The sequence below is a fragment of the Amphiura filiformis genome, chromosome 2 (assembly GCF_039555335.1).
Source record: "Amphiura filiformis chromosome 2, Afil_fr2py, whole genome shotgun sequence".
Classification (NCBI taxonomy): domain Eukaryota; kingdom Metazoa; phylum Echinodermata; class Ophiuroidea; order Amphilepidida; family Amphiuridae; genus Amphiura; species Amphiura filiformis.
Genome location: NC_092629.1, coordinates 40,649,026 through 40,671,005, shown reverse-complemented (window position 1 = coordinate 40,671,005; position 21,980 = coordinate 40,649,026). Strand labels below are relative to the sequence as shown.

General features: G+C 36.8%; 1 protein-coding gene across 1 annotated transcript; it reads left to right on the top strand.

Moving 5' to 3' along the window:
• Positions 1-2,685: 2,685 nt before the first annotated feature.
• On the top strand, positions 2,686-15,663 carry LOC140140706 (beta-1,3-glucan-binding protein-like). Its single transcript, XM_072162465.1, has 12 exons — positions 2,686-2,809; positions 3,645-3,746; positions 5,016-5,144; positions 7,364-7,500; positions 8,007-8,081; positions 8,482-8,542; positions 9,365-9,547; positions 11,301-11,378; positions 11,515-11,632; positions 12,583-12,654; positions 13,704-13,848; positions 15,433-15,663. Exons 1-12 carry the CDS (start codon positions 2,686-2,688, stop codon positions 15,661-15,663), a joined length of 1,455 nt encoding a protein of 484 aa, XP_072018566.1.
• The last annotated feature ends 6,317 nt before the right edge of the window (positions 15,664-21,980 follow it).

Below are 21,980 nucleotides of genomic sequence, written 5' to 3'. Positions count from 1 at the left end.
GCACCTTTCTTAGGGTTTTGGATCGTCGTGTCTTTATTTCTTAAACAAATTCAACGAATGAGATCTTAAATTCGAGCTAAAAGATGCAGCTATTGGCTGCTGGTTCCATTATGACATATCTTTCTTTGTTTAGGATATACAGGGGTAAACGTAACTGGTAGCTTAATTTTTTGGCTTACTGTATATAATTACAAGCCTCGTCATTTGCTAACACTCTACGGGATGGGTGGGGATTACTACATTTATTCAGTAGGCTCTTTGAGTACTCCACCAATCAAAATAAGGCAAATTTTAAGTCCTTTTTCTCACGAAATCTTTCGGAGCCCCTTCAGCATGTTAAGTTTGAAAAACAATTTGCCTCATTTATTGCTAAAATGGTAACGAAAACCAAAACACATGTATATATTAACTGATTTTGCAAACGCGAAAATGGGTAACTAATGTATGTTTGATATTTTGCTGCCATCAAAAATAATATTGAATGAAAATAAAACCCATTGTTCTAAAAGCAGTGGATATTCTATTTCTTGGCCATTAAAATGTACATTATTCTGATAAAAATTTCGACATTTGATATTTATTGATTTCTGATTTCTGATTATGTTTAACGTATTTAATGCTCATTTGATCAACCTTTTATTTATTGTACTCATCTGCTTACCTGTTAACTTAGTTCTGACGGGTTTCAAATTCGACTGCCGTTTTCTCCATCTGTTCTTTGGGTTGATGAATGTAGCGTCGCAAACTAAAGCAATTGCCATCAAAAGAAAACATGTCAACCCCAGATGACCCATCTTGGAGCAGAATTCGATCTTCGTCTGTGCCAGATATTTTGCAATAGGCTACACAGTGAATTTAAGATACCAACGCATAACAAAGCCACTGTCACCACGCATGTTAGTGAAGCTGATTAGGTCGTTGGTCACGGCCAAGATGATGCAAGCCAATGGAATACGGCGTTATCTTCTTACAATAGATAATACGACCCATTTGATTGGTTCTTTAAATACTCACTTGCCAAAGCCGCCAATATGACTATGAGATGAAAAGTAGTTATAGAACAATATTTGTGGATGCTTTGAGAATGCTCACATCTGGTGCTCTGTATACGGTAGTTATGCGTTTTAGCAATCTATATTATCTTATCCTTATTTGAATTATAGGTCAATTGTTGTAGAGAATGTTAAAATCATGCAAATGTTTGCGTGGAATAGGCGTGATCATTGTAATAATTCCCTTTTCGGTAAATCCCATAAGCCTTTGCGGTATGCATTTCACGGCTTTCAAATGCGGAGTAATGACTAATGTTCTCTAAACGATGTGCACTTCGGCGTGACGTCATTAATGACGGCATCTGAGGGCTACCCACAAAGGCTTATGGGATTTACCAAAAAGGTGAATTTCTTCTAATGTGATAGGAACCATTGAAACAGAGTACACACGATAGGAATAATTTGACCCACTGACCCCATAATGACATTTGACCCTAACAGTGAAAATTCAAATGCATGATGATGAATGTTTATTAAAAAATCTATAAAATATCATGTATTAGGTTCTAGATGTTGGCCACGAAGAAACGTATTAATACATGTATAGATGCACCAACAATTCTCCATAAACAATACCCAGGGTTGTCATAGTTGACTTCAATTCACAATCAACATAATAATTATTTGTTTTGTGTATCACAATAAATTAGTATTATAGCATTTAGATAATATCTTGAAGAGCCGTGTCCAATGATAACAAAACAATATTTAAATATGATAATATTTATTTCACTCTGTTGCTCAACATCTGTTTTAGACTACAATCTTCTCATAAAAGTCCATATCGCTCTTTCAGTTGTGCCTGATCTTGCTGCCTTATGTTATAATTATATTATTTTCGAGTATTGTTAAACCATAGATTAATATTTTTTAACTTGTACGTAAAGCAGAAATCATTTATTTTTGCACATGTCTGTTTTTCTCAGCTAAATGATTTTCCCTTGAGATGTTTTTATTATTATTATAATTTCTTTTCATTCCATGCATGTCATTTTTGTTGTCTTTATGATTACCGTAAAAACTCGATAGTTAGCATAAATGTGCTTACTATCGAGCACTTTGCAAACATGAAGAGCCCCATGCACGAAAGTGTAAAGTGTTTTGAGCAAATCGTCAATACACATAGTTAAAGTAAACCTGCACATGTGTGTCTCAACTCCATTAGCTCAGTTGGTAAAGCGCCGGACTTATTAAGATATTAAGATTTTGTTGTACATATTAAACATGTTAAACACTTTTAACATTGTTTGTACACTTTTGAATATCTTTAGATCCATCCAAAGTTCCCCTGTTGGTCAGTTGGTACTTCTTTAGTTTGTTTGTTTTTTAGTCCCAAAATAGTTACTAGGATGACAGAATTTAACAAAAAGAGGAACAATTAGTTTTGTCCATCACTGATGACAAAGGAATAAAATTTTATACATTGTATTAATAAACAAATATATACCATGTTGTAAGTGACCGGTTGCACATTGTGTTTGTCCCTCCATACTTAACGCGGATCAGAAAACCTAAAAGGCAGCTATCAACGTACAGCTGCCCTCATAATCTTATAATAAGATACCACATCGAGGACTGGTAGTGTATCATCCTCGTCTTAGCATTCTGTAGTTTGGTAATACTTTGAATCAAAATGGCAGCGGGTTTGATGTGCCTTGCACTAGCAACCCTAGTTTCTCTCTGTAGCGCTCAATATACCGTACCCACACCTGAGTTATCGTTGCTGTCCCCACAAGGCATTCGATTCCGAATTCCAGGTAAGTTTATTTTTGTATGCATCATTAGTGTGATAAATAAAGTTTCTGAGCGAACATTAACGTTAATCCATTTTTAAAATGTAGGCATTCATTCAAATGAGCATGGAATTTTCTACGGCATCCCATCTTTGCGGATAAAGGTAAAAAACAGGTATTGATCTTCTGTACATGGGACCGACGGCTTAGCGTCTCCTCCGAAAGACCGAATTCTCCCATGGTTCATTTTCCCAACTCTTAATGCACCATGGGGAAAGTGGAAGTACGAATTTATTCTTCAGTTAAATTAAATTCATACTAGTTTCCACGTCAATATCCCAACAAGTGTTCCACTGCCGTGAATCGATCCCGGGACCTCATGTACCAGAAGCGAGAACTCAAACCACTGAGCCCCACTGAATGTGGTATGCTATACTCTGGGATGTTGTACTCCATAAAAAGGAATAAGTCGTGTTTATTATCATCACAATACTTTAGTTACGTGTAAAATGACATTTACCTTCATATAAATTACTTACTTACTCATCACTCATCTCCAGGGGCGTAGCAAGCGCGTGGACAGGGTGGATGAAGTCCAGGGGCCCGAGGGTTCAGGCGCCCGAGCAAAATCAAGAAAGAAAGAAATAATGGGTGATAATTGGAGATGTTAAAAGGGCACTGCTTCTTGTTCATGGGCCCCGAGGCACTTTCTACGCCCTTGCTCATCTCTATGCCAACATACAGAAAAGCTGCGTCCAGCTGTAATTTTTGCTTGAAAGTGACGATCATGGGTGAATTGTGCAAAATTTTAATGACGATAAAATGGAATCAATAACTATTTTATTTCCCTTTTTGGCAGATGAAAATGGAATAAGTCTAGTGGCATACCATTACAACATCAATAAGCCTTTACCCGGTGTCGGTGCTGGAGATTATAACGTAGATGTCAATTCCCCAACAGGTAAATAATTCATTTAATAAATGGATACCAAACCTTTGTTAACTCACATGCACAAACAGTAGTCTTATCCATGTTTTTTAATTTTTCTCTCCTCTCTTCTCTTCTCTTCTCTTCTCTCTCTTCTCTTCTCTTCTCTTCTCTTCTCTTCTCTTCTCTTCTCTTCTCTTCTTCTCTTCTCTTCTCTTCTCTTCTTCTCTTCTTCTCTCTTCTCTTCTCTTCTCTTCTCTTCTCTTCTCTTCTCTTCTCTTCTCTTCTCTTCTCTTCTCTTCTCTCTTCTTCTCTTCTCTAAACTTCTCTTCTCTAAACTTCTCTTCTCTTCTCTTCTCTTCTCTTCTCTTCTCTTCTCTTCTCTTCTCTTCTCTTCTCTTCTCTTCTCTTCTCTTCTCTTCTTCTCTTCTTCTTCTCTTCTCTTCTCTTCTCTTCTCTAAACTTCTCTTCTCTTCTCTAAACTTCTCTTCTCTTCTCTACATTATCTTATCTAAACTTATACTCTACTGCTTTATAATTAACATTAATTGGTGAATGAAGGGAAAGGAAGAATGCTAATTCGTCGTGATTTATCTTAATACTGTGCTAACCCAGCAAACACAAAACGTTTTCGACATCATTCGCAAAAGGTTATAAAAGGTTGTCAGAAAACGTTTAAAGGGTACATTAATGGTATAAAACGTTTTCATTACATTAAATAACATTTGTTGGTAATTTACTGCACAGCAAACATAAATGTTTACAGAAAACATTTAAATGTCGGATTATATAAACATGATAAAGGGTATAAAAACGTTTTAATAACATTCCAAAAATATTTTTGAAAACTTGGTACAAATCATTCTAAACAGAATGTTATTTTGGGGTTGAAAAAATATTTAGCAAAAAATGTTTGCCCAAAATATTTACAATAACGTTTTTAAAATGTTTTCACGACCTTTATATAACCCGACATTTAAATGTTATTAAAACGTTTTGTAAAAAACATTTTAAGAACATTTCTGTGTTTGCTGGGTGCAAATATTTAACATAATGTTATTTAAGTGTTGACAAAATATTTACAATGACATTTCGAAAACATTTTTAAAATATTGTTGAATTGTGTTTTCATACAAAACGTTTTAAAACGATTTCATGACCTTTATATAACCCGACATTTTAATGTTATTAAAACGTTTTTACCTAAACCAAAACCCAAAATATAACTTATTTAAAACGTTTTAAACACGTTTTTGTGTTTGCTGGGAAGGTTAACAATAATACTATTTCTGATGCATTTAGGTGGATATTGGGCTCATGAAAACACAGGGGTTGTAGTGAACCCTGGAGATATTGTATATTACTGGTTGTACGTACTTCATGGTGGTGGTGGATATCAGAAGACGGACCTATCATGGACTGCAGGTAAGAGTTGTTTACACATAATTATGAACCAAATTAAGCAAGCTCCTATTGGAGGGACAGTTAGATCAAACGTATAATATACCTACCATACTGCAGTTACTGTCCGTTTTCCTATACACAATACACAGTGCTCTTTCCCATTGACGCGTGACCTCTACAAATAGCCCTACGTTAAAAGTATGGGGATATGACTAGTTAACGTCGCTGTGTGAAAAATAACCGGCCAATATTAAAAGTACTCTTCTAAAGTTCTAGAAAATATAGTTTTTAACATGTCCTAAATTTTTAGCTAATTTAGATGTTTGGAAATATTCGTACTTTGGTGTTTTAGTTAATGTTATAGGTAATAGTACATTGCCTAGTTAACGTCGCTGTGTGAAAAATAACCGGCCAATATTAAAAGTACTCTTCTAAAATTCTAGACAATATAGTTTTGTAACATGTCCTAAATTTTTAGCTAATTTAGATGTTTGGAAATATTCGTACTTTGGTGTTTTAGGAAGGATATGTAAACGACAGATAACACCAAAAATATGAAGAAATTATTTCCAAACCGTGTTAAGTCAACAATCATTATGTTGCTCATTTTCAAGACCGCTGGTTTACAAAAAGCAGGCAATTGTCTCATTTCGTGAACAAAGCTACACATACCATTGTTTCCTTTCGTTTCCTTTATAATCGGTTACCCAACTGAAGCTATAATACCAGCTTTATTGCGATATCGCACATGAAAACAGACACTTGTGCACAACCAGAGAAGATCCGATTTAATCAGTTGAGCTGTTTCAATGAGTGTTATCTTGGTTTAATAGCTTTTAATGGGGTTAAGTCCTGCAAAGGTCGAGATGAATTCTACTGTAGACATGACTGCATCATGCGTAGTGATTATGAGGTTCATCACGTTATGTAATTAAGAACTTGTAAGTTTTAACTTTTAACTTTTAAGTTTTAAGTAGCTTGGTTTTGACAGATTAAATTCAAACGTATAATATACAGATCAAACGTATAATATACCTACGTAGTGATTATGAGGTTCATCACGTTATGTAATTAAGAACTTGTAAGTTTTAACTTTTAACTTTTAACTTTTAAGTTTTAAGTAGCTTGGTTTTGACAGATTAAATTCTCTTAAAAGAGAATTTAATCTGTCAAAACCAAGCGAAGTGGAATTATAAATTAATAAATATATTCGTGATTGTTTACCATCATCATTTGTCTATTTATATCTATCTGATTTGATTCATGTTCAACGAGTCAATCAAATGCAAAACAATGAATCACGACGAAACCTGGTTCTTTGCAGAAGACTGCTATCCAATTTTATTCATTCTAAACGATTCTTTACGTTTTAGAGGCAATATAGATAAAAACGCTTGACCGATACTGAGTGCGTGTAATGGTATACGTGTCAAACTACCATTGACGCAAAATTTGCACTACAGGCAAAAAGTAATGAACTAAAAACATGTCCCAACGGAACAAATAACACGCTACCGCATTGGTTAAAAAATATTCGCTCGTCATTCAGCGACTGAGTATAAATTATTTACCCTTTGCTATTCAGTATTCAGTAACCAGATCTACTTTGCGTATTTCAGTCAATCCAACACAGGTACCACCAACAGAGCCACCAACTTGTCCTCCATGCAATCCCTCACCAACAACGGCCAACCCAACCAGTGGGCCTACTGATACGCCAACCAGTGGTCCAACACAGCCTCCGGGAACTGCTCCGCCTAACCCTGGAGATCCTGGCGATGGTAAGCCGTAGCTTAGTACTAAAGTAACTTACATTACGTTATATCTGCCTTAAACAAAGTGCTTATTGGGCAATTCCATTTAAAATCCACACTACCCCTGTGTAAGATTTAGCTAAAGTTGTCCACAGAGGTAGTATGAGTTTCAAATAGAATAGAGACTTCCATTTGAAATTCTCACTCCAGTTGTGGAAAATATAGGTAAAAGCTATAATTCAGGGGTTTCAAAATGATTTACCCTGACCAATAACATTTAAAAAGGGATTTTGACTGGAATAGCCCATTTTAACTATCAATGTCGATGCATCTGATGCGGTGTGAAATAACTGCGTCCTACATATACCCCCAACTTTGATCGCGAGTATATCACGCGCGCCTGAAAATACATGAAACATCGTTCCCGTTTAGAAATGGTCACAGGTTCGATTCCCGTGTTTGTTACTTGTCATTTATCTCCCTATATTTCAGGTCCCTGCAGCAATTACCCATGTGAGGCAGAGTGTGACATGCAATTAAAACCATGCAATGGGCTCATATTTGAAGATACCTTCGATTCTTTTGACCTTGACGCATGGGAACACGAAATTACAGCCGGTGGAGGAGGAGTAAGTTTCCCTCAATGAGGTTGAATCAAAGATTACCCATTCCGCCATGTATTATTTCGCTATCCGCCAAGCAAACTTTGATTCAAATGCGTGATTTTTTTGCGTTTTGCGTGTAACATGTTGTGTGCAAACACTCGAATAGTTGGTTGAAAATTATTAACCTTTTACATGTCCATTTTCGCATGTTGTTACTGTTTTTTCTCCTCACTTTTTGAATGATTGGATCAAATCTGGGCACTATTGATTACGTTCCAAAATTACAAAGGACGCATTAGAAAATGTAGCCAAATCTCATGTGTCATATTACGAGTATAATTAGGTCAATAATTAGAAAAAAAAGAGTAGTACATGTCATAAAATCCCTTTCACGAGTGGATTTGTTCAATATTTGATAGAAATGATATGTTTAGCAATGACATGGTTAAAATGGTTTTAACACAAAGCTGTTTTGATTAAGCAATTCCTATTTGACGGGATTGTTTCATAATATTTTCATAACCCTACAGAATTGGGAATTCCAGTATTACACCAACAACCGAACCAATAGCTATACACGTGACGGCATCCTTTATATTAAACCTGTAAGTACGCAGTTTTGTGTAAACTTTGCTTCATATTTTACATTTCCATAACAAATAAATAGATTAGTATTTCTTTTCCATACAATGATAGCTGTTACAGTCAGGTCCATCCCTAATTAATTATGAGCCGAACAACTGAGGTAAAGCAAAGAAAATTGGAATTTACTACCTGCTACGGTACGATCCTTTGATGTGTGTACGACCGTCCCGCATACTTCCAGTATGATGTTTGTCCTTTTCTGTATGTGCTTTTGTCTCGTTTTGTACATAATTGTCTTATTTTGAACTGTTCAGCACTTTATTGAGAGACAAGATGATTTTGTACTTGTTTTTTGTGATAAGTTGCGTAAGAATGGCAAGAAAAACAATTACTCAAACGCCTTTTCCATTTTTGTATAAGACTCTAACAGAAGACACTTTTGGAGACGGATTCGTCTCGGGTGGAACGCTCAGTATATGGGGTAAGCTTTTAAGCCAATTTTAAGTTTTAAAACATGCATGAAATTGCTCAATCGCAGCTTCGGATTTTTTTTCTGTAATTTGTTTTGGTTAAAATATGCATAATTTGTGAACACGCCAATGCGGTTAAGCAAGTCTGATTATTCTTGAAACGGATGAAAACATCTTTGATAAAGTCAAAAGAAAAAAGAGTTTGTGGTTCATGTGAGATCTTTTGAATGGCTGAAGCGTTAGAGAAATTCTTAATGGAAGTATTAAGAGAAAAAAATGTTAAGAAGTTGCATATAGCAAGGGTAGTTATTGTAAAATTCGTTGAGAAGGGTGTTTTGTAACTGATTGAATTGAATAATTTATCAATGCCCTGACTGAATGTGACTGACTATCGTTTGTACGTTACGGATATTGATTTAAAACAAATCTTCGGGATGAAGAGACTTGACACACGCAAGGGTGTCGCCATCCTGGTGTTAAAGAAACGTACGGTGAGCTAAAGAAGCATAGTGTACTACAGGATCAACAAAGCGACTTACACGACTGGTTCATCCAGGATACGCGATTGAAGGGTATGTCGGGCATATCTAGGCAATAACAGCTGAAATCTAGGAGATAACGCTGACGAAACTTTGGCCAGATACAAGTGACCTGGTGAACGAAGGGGGTCGCCGTAGATAGCTGGTCGGGGTATTTTTACAGAACAGGCAAGTGTAGCCGACAATCGGGTGTTACCCTGATCGGAACCGCCTGTGAAACGAGGTCTTTTATCATGCTGACTTCTGCTGACGTTCACTGTCACTTCCCAATCTAATTTATTCCCTGTTTTTTAGGTGGCTCTCCTGCTAACATGTGTACTGGGAACCAATGGTGGGGATGCGAAAGAGTCGGTACTGGGACAAACTATATCAACCCTATCCAATCGGCTCGTGTAAGGACTGTTAACTCATTTGCGTTTACCTACGGAAAGGTGGAAGTACGAGCTAAAATGCCTGTTGGGGACTGGTTATGGCCAGGTATGGTAAAAGCCTAAATGTGACCCGGCAGCACAAATGAGCCGTAAATTCCCTAAATTGTATTCTGAGTTACGGTGTAAAACTTAAGCTGGCCCGACATCCGTCTCATTTCGATAGTCAAAACTAATCAATAATCCTATTGTTGAAGTGGATAATAAGCTTCTACCTTAGATGGCTATAGAACTTTTAATAGCTCTGGTCTTTGTTTGCTTATATTGCTAAATCCTGTTCAAGAGATGGGTTACCAGGCATTGTATTTTGTACAGGTATGCATAACCAACAATTAGCAATGAGAGAACTTTCTTAAACCTCATTGACTTGGGGATGATTTGAAATGACCGCCAATTATGACTGTTTGATATTTATTGCCAACAATGTGGAAAAAGAGACACATGTAAAAACGTGAAAAGCTATAATTTTGTTGAAGAAGCAAAGTATAACAAACCATAACCCCGCTTCTGGATATCGTTTGAAGTCAAATGATATATCATTTTTAAGTTTATGATGTTTATTTTTTAAACACGAAATAAAACAAAATTGACCGGGGAGGAATTTACGGCTCATTCGCCGTGGACGGTCACAAATTAGCACAGACAACTACAGACCATGTATCAACAGTCAAAGTTCCCGTGCATTGTATGCTGTAAATTCTCGCATATTCATGAAGGCCGATTGTTCGATTGTGCCGTGTCTAAAAATCACGCCAGCGTTGTGTGCCTTCGCGTATACGCGATAGAGCTTCGCCTGTCTTCGCGTTTACGCGAAAGACCGTAAAACTACGCAGTTATATACGCGCGTAGCAGTTTCACCTGGCACATTTCATGGAACAATCGGCCCTCATTATCGGATGATGCAGAGACTTTGACTGCTTGTACGCGGTCTGTTATCTTTTTCATCCATGTAACATAGATATATAATAGAATTTTAATATGCTTCGCCTGTCTTCGCGTTTACGCGAAAGACCGTAAAACTACGCAGTTATATACGCGCGTAGCAGTTTCACCTGGCACATTTCATGGAACAATCGGCCCTCATTATCGGATGATGCAGAGACTTTGACTGCTTGTACTTTAATTTTAATATGCTAGACGAACTATGCAAACACATTGCTAAATTTTGGTCTTACTGTTAGGGTGTGTTTTTGCTATTGTTTTTTCTTTGTTTGTTTTTTTGTTGTTGTTTTGTTTATTTGTTTGTTTGTATTTTAACATGTTTCTTGTTTAACCTTGGTGAATCATTTGGTGTTCAGACACTGCACTGGCTAACCCCACACGGGAGGTAAAATTCGCATCAATGCGCACTTTTAGAATGCGTATCGATGCAAATGTGAAGTTCTCTAATGCCTGCAGACAGGAACGCGGCGTGAACGCTCTATACGCACAAGGCATTGCACCATGAGCGCCCTACAGGCACACGCCCTGTCAAGTACTTACAAAAAAACTCGCTCACTACGCGGTCAGTTCCCAATTGTAGACAGTTGTTATTATTACCTTGTCATACACTGAATCTGCCTAACAATTATTCGAATGCAGTAATGCAGAGAGGGGATAATTGCGAATAATTTCTGCCAGGGAATGGAACCCGTGACCACATGTATCAGAGTCGAACATCTTAACCACTGTGAAACTGAGCTCTCTAATTTTCTTATTTAATTCTGTTTGCCTATTTATTTTACATATCAAACATATTTTAAAGAACGTAACCACATCATATTGTTAAGGTGCATGAATTCTGTCGTGTCATCTATTTGCAGCTATATGGCTTTTGCCTCAACGTAATGGCTATGGAGAGTGGCCTGCATCTGGTGAAATTGATATCGTTGAGTCTCGAGGTAAGTTTCGATGATGATATGCTATATAGTATATGTGAATCACATGTTTAACGTCAATCTAAACGACAAAGACATAGCCTAATTAAGTTCGGTCCACATGTTTAAATATTGTTCCTCCCTGTCATTCCTGCTACAGGTAACCTAAATTACAAAGATTCTGGTGGTACCTCAGTTGGAGTAGATCAGATGGGTTCTGCCATGCATTGGGGACCATTCATGCCTTACAATGCATATCATTTGACACATGCTTCCAAGTAAGTTTACGTAGTTTAAGATGACACTGTACCTCAAGGATCTGTTCTAGGTCAGCTGTTTTTCGTTTTCATATAAAAGTACAAAATATGATATGGTACCTTACTAGTATTCGTTTACAACGATTCATTCGGTTCAGATCTTGCTCTTGCGAGAGTGTACAGCTATACTTTTTGTATACTACAAAAACAGTTTTTAGCATTTAAACACTTAATACATTCTTGCCTTCACATTGTAAACGTGTTTTAGTACTAAACATGTAGGATCTGTTAAGCTTCCAGCTAAAAAATGGGCCTCTTTGATTGGTTTTTGTCGAAACCTCAATTGTTCCCTTCATCAAATCAGATTATATTTTTTTATATCAAACGAAAGCTAAAACTTCCCCCTAAAAACACTTTTAGTCACTAAGTCAACAAATATGTTATAGCAAGGCGAATGTGGAACATCTGTTGAAAATTACCTATCCAAGCACATTTTTTGACCAAAATGTAGGTTTTAAAAGTTAAAACCTCAAGTGTTCCTTACAGTATTTTTCAAATTTTATGTCATTAAATGAAAAAGCACACTTATATTATATATATACTAGAGTCACTAGAATGAGCAAGGGTTAATTTTCTTTAAATCGCAAATCTTATGCAAAGAGCGCTTACAAATTGATATGTTATTTTTTGTTAACCGGAGATCATTATTTTATCTTGTCTGGTAGTCATGGATGTCAGAACGTTTTGTAAAATACTCATCAAATGAATTAGATGAATTAAATGAATATTGATGTTTAGAAATTTTATACACATTGTTTACCTTGTAAACATATTTACAAAGCGGGGGAAAGAATGTGTTAAATTTGTTAAAGTGTAGTTTGCAGAAATAAATATTTTCATATCGCAGCATGAACTTTTTGTTCAGTAAGGTCTTATGACTAACATGATATGGTTATTTCTTTTTTTTCTAGAAATCTAAATGGTCAAAACTTCGGAGAGGCCTTCTACAAATACGTCGTGGAGTGGACTCCTACCGATATATCGTGAGATCCTTATTGTAGACCTCTATTATATAAATGTATAGTTTAAAATAGAATCACTTCCAAACGATTCCATTTCAATATTGAAAATGCACCAAGTAAAACCAAATAATTAGTAAACCAAAAAGATAGACTTGTCGCCATCACAAGAATTTGATTAGTGTCAGGGTTTAGGGTAAGGGCTACAATCGAAGACAGAACTAAATTAAAAATGCTAGTTTGCGTCCGACATCACTGTCAATCAAACCCACCACAACCCTTGATTGGTTAGTAGCGCGCAAAAAGAATATTGATTCATCTGGTGCCGATCGGAGAAAAGGAATCGTAGAAAATGGTGAAAAATTGCGAAAATTATCACGCCGAAAGGCAACTTTTCTAGATATTGTTGACATGGTGCCTTCAGAAAAGAAAGTTTCCTATTATTAAGACCTAGCTTTGAAGATGGTTTGTATATTTGAAGCTGCAAAATTAACCATAAGGCACATTGTTTTACCGCCGCGTACAACACACGTAAACAAACCGTGCCCGAGTTCAGTGACGTAGCGTGGGTCATAGTATTGGAGGGGGGTGCACATGTCGGTTTTCGGCAATTGTCCTTTGGGATTGTAATCGATGGGGGCACGTGCCCCCGTGCCTCTATGACGCTACGCCACTACCCGACTTTGATTGACAGATGAAGTCAGGCGCAAACTGGTCTTTAATTCTGTCTTTGATTATAGATGTCAGGGTTACATGGCGACCACCATTCTTAAATAACACATACATTGGAATGTTCCATGCCTATGCCCACTGAACGTACTTGAATTCACATGACGCCGGTACAGCGTTCGCACCTGGCGACATCACTCATCTGCGCTATTTGTGAGTTCGCTAATGCACCCTTTACTTATCGTCAACCCCCATAGGCAACATGCTTAACTTCCGCGGTATGCTTAAGCTGTACCCGCCATCTTTGTTCTACGTATCGTTGTTCTAGAATTTCTATCCAAACAATAACGATCATACCATGCCCATGGTTACTTATCATGCTTTAATATCATTTTCTTCCCTAGATTCTTTGTTGATGATGAACAGATTCTAAAAATTGACCCTGGACCGAATGGTTTCTATGATTTCGGTAAATTTGCAACTGAAGTTCCTAATACACACAATCCATGGGAAAACTCACCCAACAAAATGGCGCCTTTTGATCAGGATGTAAGCATATTATAATAAAACATAATGATATCAATAGATTCGTACTCGCAAAGTTGTCCAAAGTTGCAGGCTTGAATCCTCTACAATTATGGAGGGGTGGTAATTATAATTTTTATATATTTTATTAATTACTTCTTAAATATGGAAGGTAATGATGATAACTCCCCTGTACGCAGAGTTTGAATACCTGGCCACGCCCTAGAGTCTTTGGAAAATTAAAAATGACAATTTTTCCTAGCAATAACCAAAATGTTTGTTTTATATAATTCGTATACAAGTTCCCTAATTAATTTTATAAATCACCACGAAAACAAAATAAATCAAAAATATCGAAATGTATATTTATTTTAGAAGCAACACCTGCACCTATAATTGGCGAGTCGAGGTGGAAACCTCGCGCATCTGTCATCTTTGCTATGATAGCTCCGCGTCAGTGCAATGGAAGATTGACTAACGCACGGGCGCGAAGTGCAATAGTCCTTTTATAGCTGGCCGCTAAAAATAGCAAAAATAATCAATAGTAATTGGCCAATCAAATGACAAGAAACTTTGCATGAGTTATACGTATTACTTAAATTTTTATCATACTTATTACATTTGTAATAGTCATATTTCGGGCTAAATGGGTGTCAAGACCCTCATGGTTACTGCTTAAAATGCTTTTATTGTTCATTTTAGGTTAATTAGAATACAAACTGAGCATTATCTGAATAATTGTGTGAGTTCTGATTTTTTGCATTTTCTATTGACTCTAAAAAGCCAGGATGCGTGGGGTAATCAGAAACTATTATACTATCAACTGATTCTAAGAAATGTTGCTCTTCTGACATTTTACCACCCCTATAATCTAAAATGCAGAGAAAAATAAGAATTTGAATTTTTCACTCTGTTATATCCCTCCTACTACAATAGCCCAGGATATCTAGCATTACATTTGACTAGAGAAACTATTCAGATCGGGACATAATAGATTTCTCTTCAAAATTACTAATCAAAAAAACATGACAAGGTCATTCACCAAACTCAATTGAATGCAACATAATGGAGTGTGTCAAGACGGGACAAACACTATTATAGGCAGTATTGCCAATATACACTGGATACTGTCTATTTTTATAGGATGAATAGATTCTTGTTAACTTAATAAGTTTGAGTAGTTATCTCCCCAGAGGGGAACATAACAGAATCTTGTCAAAATGAAATGAGCAATCTTGTCAAATAATGAGTTGAAGATCTTGTCAATTTGAAAATTTACTTGTTAAAATAAAACGGAAACTAAACATTTTGATAAGATTGGAAATGAAAAGTATATCTCATCAAAACGAATAGTTACGGAATCAAAAATAAATGAGTGGGATTCTATTAAAAAGATGAATAGTACGAAAGTAGACTGTGGAGTTGGGTTGTTCCCGGTAATTCCTTTTTGATACGAGAGACAAATATGCCCGGTATGTATTTGAAGGATCCATAGAATATCGTTTGGATAATAAGTAAGCTACCCCACTTTCAACATTTTTGGTTTCCTTTCATGTCAAAGTCTCAAAAAACCTTCATCGAAGCTAATTACTCTTTTCTTCATACTAGTTCTACATCATAATGAACGTCGCTGTTGGTGGAACAGGAGGTTACTTTTCAGACGGTCTGACCAACCAACCTTATCCAAAGCCATGGAATGATCAATCACCTACTGCCCCCAAGGACTTTTGGTCGGCCAAAGACCAATGGTATCCAACTTGGTTCCCTACTGTCAACAACGGAGAAGGCGCAGCCATGGAGGTGGACTACGTTAGAGTATGGGCTCATGGATCTTATTGATTATATTTAGACCCCTAACGCCGTCTTAGCCCAATTTTATTATCGATAGACTGAAATTAATCAATTGTGGGATTTGAAATTAAGATATTTAATTGTTTACCGAATGGACGCCATTAATGGGTATGAATTATCAAAAGAGGGTGCGCGGTAATAAAATGTCCCCATAATGAGCAAATTAAAATATTGTGTCTCGAAATTTTTGTGCTACGTGCATAGTAGCGACAAAATCTACTAGTAAAATACAGATAAATTTTCATGTGTAGGCAGAGTGCAAGACCATCTCAAATGCAGTAGAATGTAACACAGCAACACAAATTGCAAAACCACGAAACCCCATCATTGCGAATTGACTCGCCATTTTACGTCACGCTGATCTGCGCCGATGCGCACATCATTTATCGAACTTCGTTTATTGCGAATTGCAATTCGGCGTGATGTAAGTAAAATGACGAGTTCTCAGGTGTACACGCAAAGGCATATGGGATTTACTGAAAAGGTCAATTGTTGATGTTCTGTATTACTTTCCTGATAGCCTCTAAGTGAACCTAAGATATCACCTTTACATGTATAAACCAAGACATGTATAAACCCAAAACTGACGTGGCGTGGCGTGATTGGTTGCTGATCTGCGCAGTACGGCATTTTCTGTCTGGTTGACAAGACGTAGTACGCAAACTAGTACTTTTATTTGTTATTGATCAAAAGTAACATTTATTGAAATATTGTAAATGGCAGCTATAAAAAATATAAAAATGTTTGCTACAATTATTAAAGGGCATTTCGTGATCCACAGCCTCATCCCCCCACTTTTCTATAAAAAAAAGTTGAGATTTTTATATCACTGGAAACCTCTGGCTACATAATGTTTATGCACAAAATATTTCTTGCAGATTAATTCGTTTTGCAAAGATATCGTGAAATTTGAATTTCGTTCTGGTGCACCAGAACGAAATTACAACGCATTTCTATGGAGCAGTGTAATACACATAATCATGCATAACTCGCAAACGCAAAATCGGAATCAACTGAAATTTTGGGAATAGGCTTTTTTCGTGGATATGTACTGAAAAATGTCATATAAAGAGGATGCTATGATCACGAAATACTCCTTTAAGATTCGATGATTTATAATGAATGATTTCACAAATAAATCGTCAATATGACACACTGAAGTCTCTAATGTCTGAGTAAAGCTAGATATCTTCAATATGATTCTTGCATTGCTTATTATTGAACTTTGATTCTTCGAATAAAAATTAACTTTTCTGTACATTAGTAATGACCATTAAATGCTGATAACCTTTAACAAAATAACAAGTTGTCTGATCTTTCATCAGTAAACTCCATCATGTGATGTGAGAGACACATTTCATACTCTCACCCCTCTTCCACCTATCCCCTCCCTCCATCTCCCCTCTCACTCTCTCTCTCCCCCTTCTCTCCTCTTTCTCTCTTCCTTTCTCTCTCTTTTCCCGTTTTTAGGGGTCGTGGTGGTCGCAGTTGCACCCCACCCCCATGACGACGGCCCTGTTCCTCCCTTTCCCTTTTCTTTTTCGCTCCACATCCTCCCCTTTCCCTTTCCCCTCTCCTTCCCCTTTCCCTTCTCTTTCTCCCTCTCCTGCCCTTACTCTTCTCTTTCTCTCTTCTGCCCCTTCTCTTTAGTCCAGTCAATCTAAACAAATAAGTGGTGAACACAATTTTTTTTCATATTAGACTTTAAAAATCTATTTTTTTTTCAATTGAGCACAATCTGGCAGTTGATGTTGTTGTTGCAAACTGTGCGCGCAGTAATAAAACAATAATTTGTTTTAAATATTTTGTTTTTCTGATGACTTGCAGTTAATGTAAGATTTCTATTTGTGTGGCTATAGTGTAAATGATGATGATGACGACGACGATGATGATGATGATGATGATGATGGATGATGATGATGATGATGATGATGATGATGATGATGATGTTGTTGTTGTTGTTGTTGTTGTTGATGATGATGATGATGGTGGTGATGTTGTTGTTGTTGTTGATGATGATGATGATGATGATGATGATGATGATGATGATGATGATGATGATGATGGTGATGGTGATGTTGTTGTTGTTGTTGTTGTTGTTGTTGTTGATGATGATGATGATGATGATGATGATGATGATGATGATGATGATGATGAGTCGTGATGGTGACGATGATGGCAGTGATGAAGGATTTAATTTAGTAATAATTTTCAACCCCTCCCGCACCCACCCAGTCAATGTTGTTTTGATACTGAGACAGGAACGGACAATTGGTCTAGTATTGGCTCCAACATTGCTTTGGGGGGGGGGGAGGGATTGCAAGCAATATGAAACATTAATGTTTGCCACTCATGTTACTTGTAATGTTTAAACAAAGAGCACGTTTCTATGGTATCACTCACAGTAACCTGCTTACTTCTCATGTATGTTTTTGCTTAACACGTGTGCTATGAGCCATCATCTCCAAATACACAGCTCAGTGACCTCGAGGCCTCTATTCAACAAGAAAGTAAACCTGCTGTTATAGAGGATGAGGCCCACGTGCCAAGGCCAAATCGACTTTTACAATGTTTATTGAAGAGATAAAATATGCATAATCTTAGTTTGCGAGAAGATAAGAGGTCAAATTTTTCCATGTTAAGAATAGAATTACATGCTAGGCATGTTTGTTCCTCTTTGTCGTTTGTGTATTAATTATCATCATCATCATCATCATCATCATCATCATCATCATCATCATCATCATCATCGTCATCATTATCATCATCATCATCATCGTCGTCGTCGTCATCATCATCATTATATCATCATCATCATCATCGCCTTCATCATTACCTAACTACTAGCCACAAACCCATACCAAGGAAAATAAAATATCAATTTTGCTGCAAGCCCTCAGAGAAAATTAATATACAAATATTTAAAATCATGTTTTATTACAACGTATCTAATAGTAATAGTAATTTACACACAACCATGACAACTGCTAAATTAAGCTGAAATGAAAAAATATAGACTATAAAAAGTCTATAATGAAAATAAATGTTGTTGGTGTCAGTCACCACTAATTGCAACAGAATATTTTTCACTTTTATACATTTTAGAGATGTCCTCTGAACATCATACCAAAAATATACTAAAATATACTTGGTGGAAAGGTAGTTTTTGGCGGGAAAAGGTCATACAGGGGTCAAATTTCAAAATTGCTGTAATCTTTTTAAAAACTATACCATAGCATTCCTCTAGTCTTAGTCTTAAGGATTCAGAAAAAGTATAGTTTGTCATAAGTTATAAGTAAAAAGGTCAAAGGTAAAATTTTGGGCTCCACGTGGGTCAACTTCGGAAAAATGCTCCGATTTCCTTTAAAATGGTCTCAATGTGTTCGTCCTTTAAAAACACTCCAAAATAAGAATAGTTTGCCATATCTTGGATGTTTCGTTACCTAGGTAGCAGGGTAAAAGAGGTCATTGACCATTGAACTCTATTGACCCCGACCTAGTTTTCGATGTTACGCATGTAATAAACAACCTAAACAGTGCAAATATTCTTTAAATGAATTATGTTTACAAGCCGAACAATTTGAGACCATTTTGGTTAAAATCAGACAATTTTTAGTTTTTTGACCTCTGTTGAGGCTAACATTTGACCTTTGACCTTTTCGGTTATAGCTCAAGAACCGTACTTCACAGATATGGCAAACTATATTTTTCTGAATCCTTATGACTAGAGGAATAATTTGGTATAGTTTTTTTAAAATGATTGGAGCGATTTTGAAATTTGACCCCTGTATGACCTTTTCCCGCCAAAAACCTACCTTTTCACCAAGTATATTTTAGTATACTTTTTGTATGCTGTTCAGGGATATCTCTGACATTCATAGCAGTGAAAAAAATTCTGTTGCAATTAGTGGTGAGTCAAAACCCACTTTGACTGGACTACTTCTCTTTGTCTTCTCCTTCCCCTTCTTTCTCTCTCTCCTCCCTTTCTTCTCGTCCCTATTTTTCCGCTTCCCCATTTTAGGTGGGGGGCAGGTTGCCCCCTCTACCCCCTGGTTACGTTACTGCGCCAAGCCCATGAGGGCCACAGACTACGGCTACCTATAATCATGCGTAAGCTGAACGACCGAACTCGGGTTGAATCTATATACGAGCCCGTATGGCGAGACGAGGTTTTGACGGTACATAGACTCAACCCGACTCAACGCACGGTCATTAGTAGCCGTAATTATATGGCACTCACTGACTTGTCGAGCTGCCCGAAAATAGTTCAAGCCAGTTGGGAAGGAAATCTTAGGAGGCCTTGAACAAGGCTATACTATAATCCGTTAAATTTGATACAAGAGTGGCGACTTTTAAAATCCATAAACTCCTCGTTATCCACGAATTGTACTTACAATCCATGATGATAAGCCGATTGCAAACTCCGTTTGGAGGTCTACCTTGTGTAATATTCTAATTCGTCGCAGTTTCAAAATCAATGTGCAAAATTGCATTTAGAATCCAAGGTTCAAAGCTGTCTGTAGCTAAAATTCTTACTTCTGACGTGAATTTATGTTGCTTATTTAAATCCATTCTGTTATTCTTGTTTAGCTCTGAATCAAGGAATTTTACATGTTTTTGTTTTACCTTAATGCAGTCTATTACTGTTGTAGAATCTTATTTTTGCACCATTGACTGAATTTTGATAAAGGACACATGTCTACAGGCTGTATCAAAATGTTTAGTACCCATCATTTTTTGGTGTTTATTGCCAAGCCTGTTCTTCAATATGCAACATTGGATCCTCTTGAAATGCACAGGATTTAGAGTTTTATGACCTTTTATAACATTTATCTATTAATAAGGTAGCTTTCTATGTTCCATTTTGTTGTGGTAGTCTTGTCCATAATCACTGGAAACCTGTTGGCTACCAATCATTTGGATACACCCTGTATGCTTTTGTTGGAAGCATAATTGTAACCAGTTACATGTAGGCGTGAACAGTTTCGTCTGATTTTGACAGAACGAGTCACTTAATCAGGGCGATTAAAAATATAGGGCGAATTGTCGTTGGGCTGTAATGTGAACACATGACTGGTTTTAAAGCTGGGCTTAATCCTTTCTTCTAAGTTTAATGGTTTATGCACATCCTGTTTATTTTCGACACAAACATTTGCTGCACAGTGTTACAGGCGAGTTGCAATTATTCGTGCGAATGCACGACGACAACAACAACAACCACACCAACACACTGTTCAAGTAAGTTAACAATATCTGAATCTTTAACAAAAAGTAAAGTATGATTTAACAAAAATTTGCATATGAACATAAACAACGACATCACTTGCATTACATTCCAGATGTTAAATCTACATCATATGCAAAATTTGAGGAAATTCGCAAGAGTCCGTTTTATTTTAGGGCCATTTGTCTATAACTGGTCTTTACATGTAGCCCTATGGGTAGAGTGCCCGTTGAGGGCGCTATGACCCCCATTTTAGGAACAAAAATGTGATTTAAAAAAAACCGGACTCGTGCGAATTTTCTAAAATTTTCAGAGTATGTAGTATGAATATGTAGAAATATAATCAAGTAGTTGCCCTACCTGCTCTTCTCCGAAAAAATAAAAAGTCTTATACCTCAATGATAATGAAACCTAGGTGACGTGTATGAGATAAACGTTAAACTAGCAACTGCAGTCAGTTTATCTAAAACGCGATTGTGGGGATGTCCACGGTTTAAATGTTTGCGTGTCCTCGTTTGTCGACAAACACATACGCTCTACATGTATGTCAGTCATATACCCTGGGCTACGAACCGAAACCCTTCCCCCTTACAATAAAAAAGTAAAGTAAAGGAGACGACACTGTATAAACAGTGATCGGAGTGCCCATCTCTCTTTCATTGGCGATTGGGCCAGACTCCTCCATGTAATGTTGCTATAGGGGGATCGCTACACCTCCTCTACAGCGAGTCTGTTACCTTCCCAGCATTTAAGAATGCCGGTACCCATTTAAACACCTGGGTGAAGAGGAGTAATCGAGATAAAGTGCCTTACTCAAGGGCACAATACCATGGCGTCGCCGGGGCTCGAGTGGGGATCTGGGCCAAATTTTGATAAGCCATATCTCCAAAACCGCTTAGAGTTGAGCATTCATTTTTTCCATGTGTTGATTATGCTCATAGAGGTATGCTAGAAATGATTTTCAGCAAAATTTGAGGGGATGACCAATGACCAACCAACCCTTTTTGTTGATGTGGCTGGAATGACTCCTATGTGAGTAGGCAAGCCTAACTGATGTTTTTAATGCAAAGTCATCAAGACC